The sequence below is a fragment of the Balaenoptera borealis genome (assembly GCF_965194805.1).
Source record: "Balaenoptera borealis genome assembly, chromosome: 3".
Lineage (NCBI taxonomy): Eukaryota > Metazoa > Chordata > Mammalia > Artiodactyla > Balaenopteridae > Balaenoptera > Balaenoptera borealis.
In genome coordinates, this window is record NC_138866.1 from 90,710,393 (window position 1) to 90,723,785 (window position 13,393).

At 37.9% G+C, this 13,393-nt stretch overlaps 1 protein-coding gene and 1 long non-coding RNA gene across 8 annotated transcripts in view; one reads left to right on the plus strand and one right to left on the minus strand.

The window, feature by feature from the left end:
- SLC12A1 (solute carrier family 12 member 1) overlaps window positions 1-13,393 on the plus strand; it is a 93,777-nt gene that overhangs the window by 18,364 nt on the left and 62,020 nt on the right. For all 7 annotated transcript variants that reach the window (XM_082387654.1, XM_082387656.1, XM_082387655.1 and 4 more), the window contains 4 exons: window positions 1,164-1,303; window positions 2,355-2,465; window positions 4,346-4,457; window positions 6,413-6,540. In XM_082387654.1, coding sequence (XP_082243780.1) covers window positions 1,164-1,303; window positions 2,355-2,465; window positions 4,346-4,457; window positions 6,413-6,540 — 491 coding nt within the window. The remainder of the gene's footprint in view (window positions 1-1,163; window positions 1,304-2,354; window positions 2,466-4,345; window positions 4,458-6,412; window positions 6,541-13,393) is intronic.
- Window positions 4,464-13,393, minus strand: part of LOC309626677 — a 96,533-nt gene continuing 87,603 nt past the window's right edge. The window contains exon 5 of the long non-coding RNA XR_014243352.1: window positions 4,464-4,679. This is a non-coding gene — a long non-coding RNA (uncharacterized lncRNA). The remainder of the gene's footprint in view (window positions 4,680-13,393) is intronic.

Consider the following 13,393-nt stretch of genomic DNA (forward strand, 5'->3'; position numbering starts at 1 on the left):
CTTGGGTACCTTATCCAGATCTCCCTACCCAGGGCCTTCTAAAACACCATCCTACCTACAAAACTGCTCTTCTCACAGCTCCTGCCTGTCTCTCATTTTGACCAAGCCTAGTAACTTGCTGCTAACTGATTTAATGTAATCAGGACAAAGAAAGTAATGGGGATTTGCCCCACCCAAATAAAAGTTTACATTTTTAGAGAGGATGCTGTCGTCTTAACCCAAAGGAGTTACTATAGTGGAGGAAACAGTGAAAACTTTTCAGTGAAAGATAATTTTGGTTGTAGATATGTGTGTTCAGTGTCATTCCTTTACCAATTCTGTCTACTTCTAAGCCTAGCTCAGTATAGAAGTCATTGATTCACTATGGTCCGTGATAACATCTAGTTATCTAGGCCTTTCAACATCTAGTCATTTTAACCTTCAGTAACATGCTCTCAGAACTCCTGAGGTAGTTAACTATTCTGGCTCAGTCTTTCCTGTGCCCAGAAGTATACAGCCATGAGCAGAACCTTCTTTTCAAGGTCCAAGGGAGAAGCAATCGTTCCAGGCCCTCCTTACCTTACTTCCCATTTGCCACACCCATACACATATGGGTATTTGGCAATAACCATGCCTTCTTGAGCTAAAACCATCAAAACTAAGTCTGATTTATAGAGCGGATAATCCATAGTACTTTACAGGTACCTTTTTAATGTAGTAAAAGTGTACCAGAAATTATACCAGAAAGGAAGTTAGAACGACAATGATAAACTTTATCCACTTCATTTTCTGCCTGGGCCTGCCTGTTCCTGGAAATTTCAGATATGAAATTTTACTTCAGTTACATTATTAATTTGAACTCTTCAATGAAGTTTTTTAAAAGACAAAGAATTTGTGGGGTAAAGTTTGCTGTATTCTTATTAGTAGCATTTGTGTATTATAGTTTTCAATAAATTGGATTTTATTTAGTCAGAGTAGTTCTATTGTAGATTATATACAGAACATAAGGCAGGGCTAAGTTATTCATTACAGTGAACAAGATTTCTAAAATTACTAGGATTTATAATATTTTTATTAGAATAATTAGTATTTTAAATGTTCTCAGACATTCAAAATTATTTGGTCATATAAACTAAATCCTCTAAAAGTTCCTCAATGTAAAGCATGTTCATTTCTTGTTTCAGGTGGGGCCTACTACCTTATTTCCAGAAGCTTAGGGCCCGAGTTTGGTGGGTCTATAGGCTTGATCTTTGCTTTTGCCAATGCAGTGGCTGTTGCTATGTATGTGGTGGGATTTGCTGAGACTGTGGTAGATCTTCTTAAGGTAATTAAAAGCTTTTCTTTTCTTCGGTCAAGCAAGATAATTTGGTTTATTTTGCTTTTTCAGGGCACTAGGGGATATCATTATAGCAAGATGAGAGGAAACAGATTTATTCTGCAGAATGTGGAAGCTGAATATAGTTGAAGGAGCCCTAGGCTTGGCATCAGAACTGGCTCAGAGTCCTGGCTCTCACACTTACCAGCTGAGAGATTTTGGACCAGTCCCTCTGTTCATCTGAACCTTGTTTTTCAAATCTATAGTATGGGCTAATAATATTGTTTATGTCTTTCACAGAAATGTGGTACAGATCAAATGAAATCATGTACATGAAATACAGTGTAAAATATGAAAGAAAAGATAATAGGAATTATTGTCAGCAGCAATATTACTATTATGGTTATAGATTTCCAAAGGGAAAGAAAGTTCAAACATTAGAAGAACTCACTGCAGGAAACTGGGCCTTTTTTAGTTTAGGTGCCCCATCTGGATGGTATATATGTGAACACATTAACTAGCTAGAATATGAGCTAACTTCTGGTCCTCCTTTCATGGTAGTGATGGCAGACACTGAATTCAACTGGTACCTCTATTTGAAATTAGATGAATAAATGAGTGGATTATATAGTTCATAGTTTGTTCTTTAATCGAGTAGCACTTATTTTTTTTTGATATTCACATTGGAAACCACTCATTTTTATTCTTCTAAGATTCCCCTTGACACATAAAAATAACTAGTCATTCTTCTGAAACAAAACATGATATCTGTATGTACCCATAATTTTACTTAGTGTTACAGTAGATTTAAAAGCTGTGCCTAGAATGAATCCCTAAAATTTGTAACTCCTAACCTTGGCTATCAAAGGCCTATTATCACAGGAAAAAATAATATTAGACTCTTTATCTTCTCCAATTTATGAGCATTTCATTTTTCCATTATGCTGTGTAGCCCCAGACATTAGTGCATGGTATCTCTTCTTACTGTTAAATTCTACAATAAGACATATAGGCAAAAAAAGCTTCTAACCATTTTAGTGATTTTTTTTTTTTGTTCCAGGAGAGTAATTCGATGATGGTGGATCCAACCAATGACATCCGGATAATAGGCTCCATCACAGTGGTGATTCTTTTGGGAATTTCAGTAGCTGGAATGGAATGGGAAGCAAAGGTGAATTTCTCAAAATGATATTACCAACAACTGCTAGTCAGCTTCCTGAACAAATTGCAGGAATAGAAGGAACTCCATATTCAAAAAGAATTGCTATTATTACTTTCTGTGATAAAAGGAGCCAGGTCAGTGCTTGGTGGAACACCAAGCCCTCAAAGCACGAAGTCCAGGCAGTCGTAACTCACAGCTCATGTGATCAGGCCTGTGCTTTGTCCTTTATGCTATAGTCACAGTAACACAGCCAACAAGATTACTGCCATCTTCACACCCTGGTATCCCCTTCCAAGCTGGCTGTGAGTGCTGAAACCCACAAGAAATGGCAAGTGTGTTGGGAGAAAATAACAGGCAGAAACTATCATTCCCCTCTGAAATCCAGTACTCCAGCAGCAAATTTGAGGGCATCAGAAGCCCTGGAACTAGAGAATATCTGGATTTAACTATTAGTAAATCAGTTAGTAAATTTCTGAATGATGGAGAGCATGTCTTTTGCTTGCTTTGTAACTCTCTACAGTGACTAGTACCACTGAAACCCCTATGTTCCTATGTGCCTGGAGGTGCAGTAACTAGACATCAAGTGGTCACCAGAAATGGAAAGATAGCAAAAGCCTCCCACTTGCATAAGGCAATAGGAAACATTCCCACCTGGCATTTATTTCCAGATTATGTATTCATACATTAAACAAAAATTGACAAAGTGCTTGTCACGTGCTGGGCATCCTGCTAGGCACGGTATGTTCGGTTGTGACCCACACAGGCACAATCCCTGCCACAGTTGAGCATATGGTCTACGGGGAGCTGAGTGATAAACAAGCACATAAACAAGTAAATATGGAATGGTAAATTGCGAAAGTGCTATAAAGTAAATAAACAGGGCACTGAGATAGAACATAACAGGGGGGACATACGTTAGATTATTCCCCCAGGGAGGCAATGTAGTTTCATGACAGTAGAAGGTAGAATTTAGAGCTCCAGCTCTGTAGTTAGAGTGGAGTTGAACCTGGTTTATGTCTATATGACCTTTAGTAAATTACTTCACCTCTCTGTTTCTCAGTTTCTTTATCTTTAAAATGATGATAGCAGTATTACCTACTTCATACAGTTGTGGGTGGTATTATTTACCTGAAAGAATATTGGTAAAGTTAGATGTGCATCTGTTGTATTGTAAGCCCTCTGTGAACATTAGCTGTTATTGTTTAGATTCAGTGATCAAGAAAGGCCTCTCTGAGGAGGTAACTAATACATAATGGATGAGGGGAAAGATACAGTTTTGCAAAGTATAGGGAAAAGTGTGTTTCCAGCAGAGGGAACAGCATATGGGAATGCCAAGCCAGTAACCTCTATGAAATGTCAGATGGACTAAAGAACAGAGATTTGGCTGGTCAACCTTGCAGACCGCTTATGCTGGGCACACACTGGTGTGGTAGCCCAACGTCAAGTGCACTAGGCATCATGGGAATTCTATGCATCATTCTGTGTTCTCATACTCCTTCTGCAGTTATTACTGGGAAGGAGAGGAATCCATAGGTGCTCTGCCTAGGAAAGAAACCAACTCTGTCAGTGTTCAGTCTTTTGGCTCCATTTATATTCTTAGGAACACTGCACTAAGTTACCCACTTAGTACTTGAAATGCTCTTGAAATGTCACCTTCAAGTGCCCAAGCACATGCACCCATTGAAAGTGTAACATCTATACTCAGGCCAAATAAGGCTCATTAAGATGCCGTTTTATGAGAACATAACTTATTACCTACTTTGGATAGTAGAATCTTAACTGGAATTATTAGATAGGGTCTTTTTTCAGTGGGCACTTATAACTTTTATAATTATGTAAAAAGTCATTGAATAAATCTAATTTGACCTCCTGTTACTTTGTCATTCCAGGCTCAAGTGATTCTTCTGATCATTCTTCTCATTGCTATTGTAAACTTCTTCATTGGAACTGTCATTCCATCCAACAACGACAAAAAGTCCAGAGGTTTCTTTAATTACCAAGGTACATATGACAAATAACTTGCTCTGCAATAAATGATTCTCCATTGCCTGCCCCCATCACCATCCCCATGATTCCTACCCCAGCCATTGGAATCCCAGTGTGATCCAGGGAAGAGCCTGGGGTTGGAGTCAGGAGAACCAGAGTGAGTCTCAATCCTGCTGCAAACTGCCATGATTGCTTCTCAGATTTTCCTGCCAGGGTGGGGGTGATGATAACAACTTCCTAAAGGGATTTTGAAAAGCAAGTAAGATAGCAGATGTTAAAGTGCTTTGAAAACCTTAAAGTTCTGGATACATTGTTGTCTCTGTCAAATAGTAGAAGTAGAGTGCGTGTACAAGAAAGAGAGCATAGCTCAGACAATGTGTCCAACCACTGAGAGCACTGAAGTCAAACACAGTCATTTTTTTCTTCCTGCTAGAATTTTGTCCCTTGCTTTCTTATAGCATTACCTAGTTGAGCATCACTGTCAGGTTTTCAAGCATAAAAGATTGTAGATATAGCATCTGTGATAATGGCATGGCACTGGGCATAAATTTTGACTTCTCTCTTCTATTCTACTCTGCCTATCCACTCTTTCCTATCTTTCCACTCTAGCTTACTCAAGAATCCACTGCTGAGGGTTTTTTACATTTCCCTTCATTATTTACTCAGTTGTCAGTATTTGTTCCCTTTTTATATCACATCACTTCTTTCTTCCTGATTCTTTTTCTTTGTAGAATTGTCTTGTTTGCTTTGCAAATCCTTTTCCTTTTGATTCTTTTCCCTTCTTCCAGCTCCTGCTGTAATTTTTATGTTTTAAATTTTCTTTCCTTATTTTTGCATCATCCTAGATTCTTTTGTTCATATTTTTCTTCCTTCCTTTTCTTTCTTTGTTTTTCTTTCTGTTTTTCTTCTACATTGTTCCTTTTCTATATTTTAATTTTTTTCTTTTTTTAAAAATTAATTATTTTTTGGCTGCATTGGGTCATTGTTGCTGCACGCGGGCTTTCTCTAGTTGCAGCAAGCAGGAGCTACTCTTCATTGCAGTGCGCAGGCTTATCACTGTGGTGGCTTCTCTTGTTGCTGAGCACAGGCCCTAGAGCGCACGGCCTTCAGTAGTTGCAGCCTGTGGGCTCAGTAGTTGTGGCTCGTGGGCTCTAGAGCACAGGCTCGGTAGTGCTCGTGGTGCACGGGCTTAGCTGCTCTGCGGCATGTGGGATCTTCCCGGACCAGGGCTCGAACCTGTGTCCTCTGCATTGGCAGGCGGATTCTTAACCACTGTGCCACCAGGGAAGTCCCTGTTTCCTTTTCATTTAAATAATTTGGTGACAAGCTGTGGGATATTATTATTTTATGACCAAAGCTCCTCTCTCTCTTCATATATATATATTATATATAAAGAGAGAATATATATATATATAGTCTCCTATACATGAGAATTTGGTATAAGGATCTAAGATCCAACTCTAGAGACAGGGGCAGGGAGGTTAGAACATTAGTAAAAAAAACTGTAAGATAGCCTCACCCACAAGTTTCTCCTATAATTTTTTTTAAAAAGGCATAGAAAAGCAGTGTGCTGATTAAGGTGCATATATATGTGAGAATGTAGCTGTATGTGTGTGGGGCAATGTTGTGTGGTATATTTGTGAGTATGCCAGTAGGGTCATGAGAGAATTTTCCATTTCCTTCTTTTCAATCTTCTAGATTCAAAGAAGTTAGACAGCACGGGTCTCTGTTTGCATGAAAATTATTGATTTTTCAGGGTATGTCCTAGAGATCTAAAACCTTCTGACATGTATTTTGACTCTTGGCAAATATTCACATGAGGTTCATCAGGAGTACACCAATATCTTCAAGCTCATTCCATTTAGATTATAGGAACACTTGGCATTTAGGGCTATAGAAGCCAAATGTAACTTTATCTCCTACCTGTGAAGAAAGTCTACATGATAATTTTCTCATTATTTGTGTTGCAGCATCAATATTTGCAGAAAACTTTGGGCCAAGCTTCACAAAAGGTGAAGGCTTCTTCTCTGTCTTTGCCATTTTTTTCCCAGCAGCAACTGGGATTCTTGCTGGTGCCAATATCTCGGGAGATTTGGAGGTATGTTGTTTCCTCTGCTTTGTAATCCTGTGAGGTAATGGTGCACTTGGACAGGACAAGGAGCTACAGACATCAACAGTGACCATGTTTCTCTATAGATTTCAAAACTGTAAGATTTCTGCAAGGTTTCCTATTTATTTAAAACTTCTCACTTTAATGACACATTTTACTGCCAAACTATCCTATTCCAGATAGTTCTTCCAAAAGTCTTATTCAGTGATATCAGAAGGACAGAGTATATTGACAGTGTGTCATATTTCCAACAAAATGAATATAATTCAGTGAAAAAAAATATCAGAACCGGGCTTCCCTGGTGGCACAGTGGTTAAGAATCCTCCTGCCAATGTAGGGGACATGGGTTCGACCCCTGGTCCGGGAGATCCACATGCCACGGAGCAACTAAGCCTGTGCGCCACAAGTACTGAGCCTTCGCTCTAGAGCCCATGAGCCACAACTACTGAGCCCACATGCCACAACTACTGAAGCCCATGTGCCTAGAGCCTGTGCTCAGCAACAAGAGAAGCCACCGCAATGAGAAGCCTGCGCGCCGCAATGAAGAGTAGCCCCCGCTTGCTGCAACTAGAGAAAGCCCTCGTACAGTAACAAAGACCCAATGCAGCCAAAAATAAATAAATAAACTTATTTAAAAAATATATCAGAACCACCCCTTCTCTTTTAAACACATAATGAACTGAATATTCAAGAAAAAACAAAACCAAAACCAAATCACTTTATTACTGAATACTTATGTCATTAAATTCAGAGGTACACGCACTCACTTAATAGGTATTTATTTAGCAGTCTACTCATAATATTCTATGTTAAGTAGTGTAAGGAGCATTGTATTAGTTAGGATATTAGTTTCAATGTTTTATAAAAGGCCAAGAACAGTGACCTAATTAAGACAGAAGTTTGTTTTCCTAGTGCATAAAAATTCAAGGCCATAGGCCATCTACCGGAATAAGAAAGGTCTGCTCCAAAAGGTAGCCCAGAAAACGCAGATGACCTCTCTTGTATTACCATTCCCTTGGGGTTTGCCCTCATCTTCAAGGTCCAAGATGACTGATCACTTCCAAGATCACATTCCAGTCCATAGGAAGGGGGATAAGGAAGTAGAGGGCAAACAATCATTTCTGTTGACATTCCATTGACCGGAATTCAGTCTCTGTGACCTTAACTCGTTGCAAAGAAGACTGGGAAATGTAATTTCTACTTGGACAACTATGTCACCAGATAAAATTTTAGGGGGTTCTCGTATTAAAAGGAGGAAGGTGAAAATGTATATTACAGGACAATAAATAGTCTCTACCACACGTGAAAAAAAGTAGAAGACACAGGTTTTACCTCAATAAGTTTATAATCAACTTTGGAAGACAAGAAATATTTGCAAGAGTCATGAGGAGATAGGTATAAATGAAAACTGAATGCATTGTTCAAGTTCATTATGAAATAAAAATAATGAAGAAATAATTACATTAGGGATGATTTTCTCAACAAAGTAACTTTTGAGCAGGAACTAAAAGCAAAGGCTGGATACTGACAACAGGTCAGAAAATATAAGGGTATTCCAGGCAGAAAAAACAAAAGAACAGACAGGAATGGGAAAACTGTGGGACAGTAAGGAGTTTCTCACGATTCAACTGGAGAAGCCTTGACGGGCTGGGTAACCTTATAAGGTAAGGAGAACGGCTGTGGAAGGGACCTGAGCGAGAGAGGCTTACCCTAGAATATAATTCCATGAAAGTGGGGACTTTGCCTTTGGATTTGTTCACTGCTATGTCCTTTGAGATGGGAAAGCTTCAGAAAATATTTATTGAGTGAATGAATAAAGGCATTTAGATTTGTTATATTAAGGACTGCAGTGCCATGGTAAATTCTTTTTGTTTTTTTTTTAACATCTTTATTGGAGTATAATTGCTTTACAATGGTGTGTTAGTTTCTGCTTTATAACAAAGTGAATCAGCTATACATATACATATATCCCCATATCTCCTCCCTCTTGCGTCTCCCTCCCACCCTCCCTATCCCACCCCTCTAGGTGGACACAGAGCACCGAGCTGATCTCCCTGTGCTATGCAGCTGCTTCCCACTAGCTATCTATTTTACATTTGGTAGTGTATATATGTCCATGCCACTCTCTCACTTCATCCCAGCTTACCCTTCCCCCCACCATGTCCTCAAGTCCATTCGCTACGTCTGCGTCTTTATTCTTGTCCTGCCCCTAGGTTCTTCAGAACCATTATTATTATTTTCTTTTTTTAGATTCCATATATATGTGTTAGCATACGGTATTTGTTTTTCTCTTTCTGACTTAACTTCACTCTGTATGACAGACTCTAGGTCCATCCACCTCACTACAAATAACTCAATTTCATTTCTTTTTATGGCTGGGTAATATTCCATTGTATATATATGCCACATCTTCTTCATCCATTCACCTGTTTATGGACACTTATGTTGCTTCCATGTCCTGGCTATTGTAAATAGAGCTGCAATGAACATTGCGGTACGTGACTCTTTTTGAGTTATGGTTTTCTCAGGGTATATGCCCAGTAGTGGGATTGATGGGTTGTATGGTAGTTCTATTTTTAGTTTTTTAAGGACCCTCCATACTGTTCTCCATAGTGGCTGTATCAATTTACATTCCCACCAACAGTGTAGGAGGGTTCCCTTTTCTCCACACCCTCTCCAGCATTTATTGTTTGTAGATATTTTGATGATGGCCATTCTGACTGGTGTGAGGTGATACCTCATTGTAGTTTTGATTTGCATTTCTCTAATGATTAGTGATGTTGAGCATCCTTTCATGTGTTTGTTGGCAATCTGTATATCTTCTTTGGAGAAATGTCTATTTAGGTCTTCTGCCCATTTTTGGATTGGGTTGTTTGTTTTTTTGATATTGAGCTTCATGAGCTGCTTGTAAATTTTGGAGATCAATCCTTTGTCGGTTGCTTCATTTGCAAATATTTACTCCCATTCTGAGGGTTGTCTTTTCATCTTGTTTATGGTTTCCTTTGCTGTGCAAAAGCTTTTCAGTTTCATTAGGTCCCATTTGTTTATTTTTGTTTCTATTTCCATTTCTCTAGGAGGTGGGTCAAAAAGGATCTTGCTGTGATTTATGTCATAGACTGTTCTGCCTATGCTTTCCTCTAAAAGTTTTATAGTGCCTCACCTTACATTTAGGTCTTTAATCCATTTTGAGTTTATTTTTGTGTATCGTGTTAGGGAGTGTTCTACTTTCATTCTTTTCCATGTAGCTGTCCAGTTTTCCCAGCACCACTTATTGAAGAGGCTGTCTTTTCTCCATTGTATACTCTTGCCTCCTTTATCAAAGATAAGGTGACCATATGTGTGTGGGTTTATCTCTGGGCTTTCTATCCTGTTCCATTGATCTATATTTCTGTTTTTGTGCCAGGACCATACTGTCTTGATGACTGTAGCTTTATAAGAGTCTGAAGTCCAGAAGCCTGATTCCTCCAGCTCCATTTTTCGTTCTCAAGATTGCTTTGGCTATTCAGGGCCTTCTGGTTTCCATACAAATTGTGAAATTTTTTGTTCTAGTTCTGTGAAAAATGCCAGTGGTAGTTTGATAATGATTGCACTGAATCTGTAGATTGCTTTGGGTGATATAGTCATTTTCACAATGTTGATTCTTCCAACCCAAGAACATGGTATATCTCTCCATCTGTTAGTATCATCTTTAATTTCTTTCATCAGTGTCTTATACTTTTCTGCATAAAGATCTTTTGTCTCCTTAGGTAGGTTTATTCCTAGGTATTTTATTCTTTTTGTTACAGTGGTAAATGGGAGTGTTTCCTTAATTTTTCATCATTAGTGTATAGGAATGCAAGAGATTTCTGTGCATTAATTTTGTATCCTGCTACTTTACCAAATTCATTGATTAGCTCTAGTAGTTTTCTGGTAGCATCTTTAGGATTCTCTATGTATAGTATCATGTCATCTGCAAACAGTGACAGCTTTACTTCTTCTTTTCTGATTTGGATTCCTTTTATTTCTTTTTCTTCTCTGATTGCTGTGGTTAAATCTTCCAAAACTATGTTGAATAATAGTGGTGAGAGTGGGCAACTTTGTCTTGTTCCTGATCTTAGAGGAAATGGTTTCAGTTTTTCAGCATTGAGAACGATGCTGGCTGTGGGTTTGTCACATATGGCCTTTATTATGTTGAGGTAAATTCCCTCTATGCCTACTTTCTGGAGGGTTTCTATCATAAATAGGTGTTGAATTTTGTCGAAAGCTTTTTCTGCATCTATTGAGATGATCATGTGATTTTTCTCCTTCACATTGATTGATTTGCATATATTGAAGAATCCTTGCATTCCTGGGATGAACCCCACTTGATCATGGTGTATGATCCTTTTAAGGCGCTGTTAGATTCTGTTTGCTAGTATTTTGTTGAGGATTTTTGCATCTATGTTCATCAGTGATATTGGGCTGCAGTTTTCTTTCTTTGTGAAATCTTTGTCTGGTTTTGGTATCAGGGTGATGGTGGCCTCATAGAATGAGCTTGGGAGTGTTCTTCCATCTGCTATATTTTGGAAGAGTTTGAGAAGGATAGGTGTTAGTTCTTCTCTAAATGTTTGATAGAATTCACCTGTGAAGCCATCTGGTCCTGGGCTTTTGTTTGTTGGAAGATTTTTAATCACAGTCTCAGTTTCAGTGGTTGTGATTGGTTTGTTTATATATTCTATTTCTTCCTGGTTCAGTCTCGGAAGGTTGTGCTTTTCTAAGAATTTGTCCATTTCTTCCAGGTTGTCCATTTTATTGGCATAGAGTTGCTTGTAGTAATTTCTCATGATCCTTTGTATTTCTGCAGTGTCAGTTGTTACTTCTCCTTTTTCATTTCTAATTCTATTGATTTGAGTCTTCTCCCTTTTTTTCTTCATGAGTCTGGCTAATGCTTTATCAATTTTGTTTATCTTTTCAAAGAAGCAGCTTTTAGTTTTATTGATCTTTGCTATCATTTCCTTCATTTCTTTTTCATTTATTTCTGATCTGATCTTTATGATTTCTTTCCTTCTGCTAACTTTGGGGTTTTTTTGTTCTTTTTTCTCTAATTGCTTTAGGTGTAAGTTTAGGTTGTTTATTTGAGATGTTTCTTGTTTCTTGAGGTAGGATTGTATTGGTATAAACCACTCTTGGAACTGCTTTTGCTGCATCCCATAGGTTTTGGGTCATATCATGTTTTCATTGTCATTTGTTTCTAGGTATTTTTTGATTTCCTCTTTGACTTCTTCAGTGATCTCTTGGTTATTTAGTAGCATATTGTGTAGCCTCCATGTGTTTGTATTTTTTACAGATTGTTTCCTGTAATTGATATCTAGTCTCAGAGCGTTGTGGTCGGAAAAGATACTTGATATGATTTCAATTTTCTTAAATTTACCCAGGCTTGATATGTGACCCAAGATATGATCTAATCTGGAGAATGTTCCATGAGCACTTGAGAAGAACGTGTATTCTGTTGTTTTTGGATGAAATGTCCTATAAATATCAATTAAGTCCATCTTGTTTAATGTATCATTTAAAGCTTGTGTTTCCTTATTTATTTTCATTTTGGATGATCTGTCCATTGGTGAAAGTGGGGTGTTAAAGTCCCCTACTATGGCTGTGTTACTCTCGATTTCCCCTTTTATGGCTGTCAGCATTTGTCTTATGTATTGAGGTGCTCCTATGTTGGGTGCATCAATATTTACAATTGTTATATCTTCTACTTGGATTGCTCTCTTGATCATTATGTTGTGCCCATCTTTGTCTCTTGTAATAGTATTTATTTTAAAGTCTATTTTGTCTGATATGAGAATTGCTACTCGAGCTTTCTTTTGATTTCCATTTGCATGGAATATCTTTTTCCATCCCCTCACTTTCAGTCTGTATGTGTCCCTAGGTCTCAAGTGGGTCTTTTGTAGACAACATATATATGGGTCTTGTTTTTGTATCCATTCAGCCCATCTATCTTTTGGTTGGAGCATTTAATCCATTTACATTCAAGGTAATTATCAATATGTATGTTCCTATTACCATTTTCTTGAATTGTTTTGGGTTTGTTATTGTAGGTCTTTTCCTTCTCTTGTGTGTCCTGCCTAGAGAAGTTCCTTTAGCATTTGTCGTAAAGCTGGTTTGGTGGTGCTGAATTCTCTTAGCTTTTGCTTGTCTGTAAAGGTTTTAGTTTCTCTGTTAAATCTGAATGAGATCCTTGCTGGGTAGAGTAATCTTGGTTGTAGAATTTTCCCTTTCATCACTTTAAATATGTCCTGCCACTCCCTTCTGGCTTGCAGAGTTTCTGCTGAAAGATCAACTGTTAACCTTATGGGGATTCCCTTGTATGTTAGTTGTTGTTTTTCCCTTTCTGCTTTTAATATTTTTTCTTTGTATTTAATTTTTGATAGTTTGGTTAATATGTGTCTTCCTGTGTTTCTCTTTGCATTTATCCTGTATGGGTCTCTCTGCACTTCCTGGACTTGATTAACCCCTTCCTTTCCCACATTAGGGAAGTTTTCAACTATAATCTCTTCCAATATTTTCTCAGTCCCTTTCTTTTTCTCTTCTTCTTCTGGGACCCCTATAATTCGAATGTTGCTGTGTTTAATGTTGTCCCAGAAGTCTCTGAGACTGTCCTCAATTCTTTTTATTCTTTCTTCTTTATTCTGCTCTGCGGTAGTTATTTCCACTATTTTATCTTCCAGGTCACTTATCCGTTCTTCTGCCTCAGTTATTCTGCTCTTGATTCCTTCTAGAGAATTGTTAATTTCATTTATTGTGTTGTTTATCATTGTTTGTTTGCTCTTTAGTTCTTCTAGGTCCTTGTTAAATGTTTCTTGTATTTTTTCCATTCTAT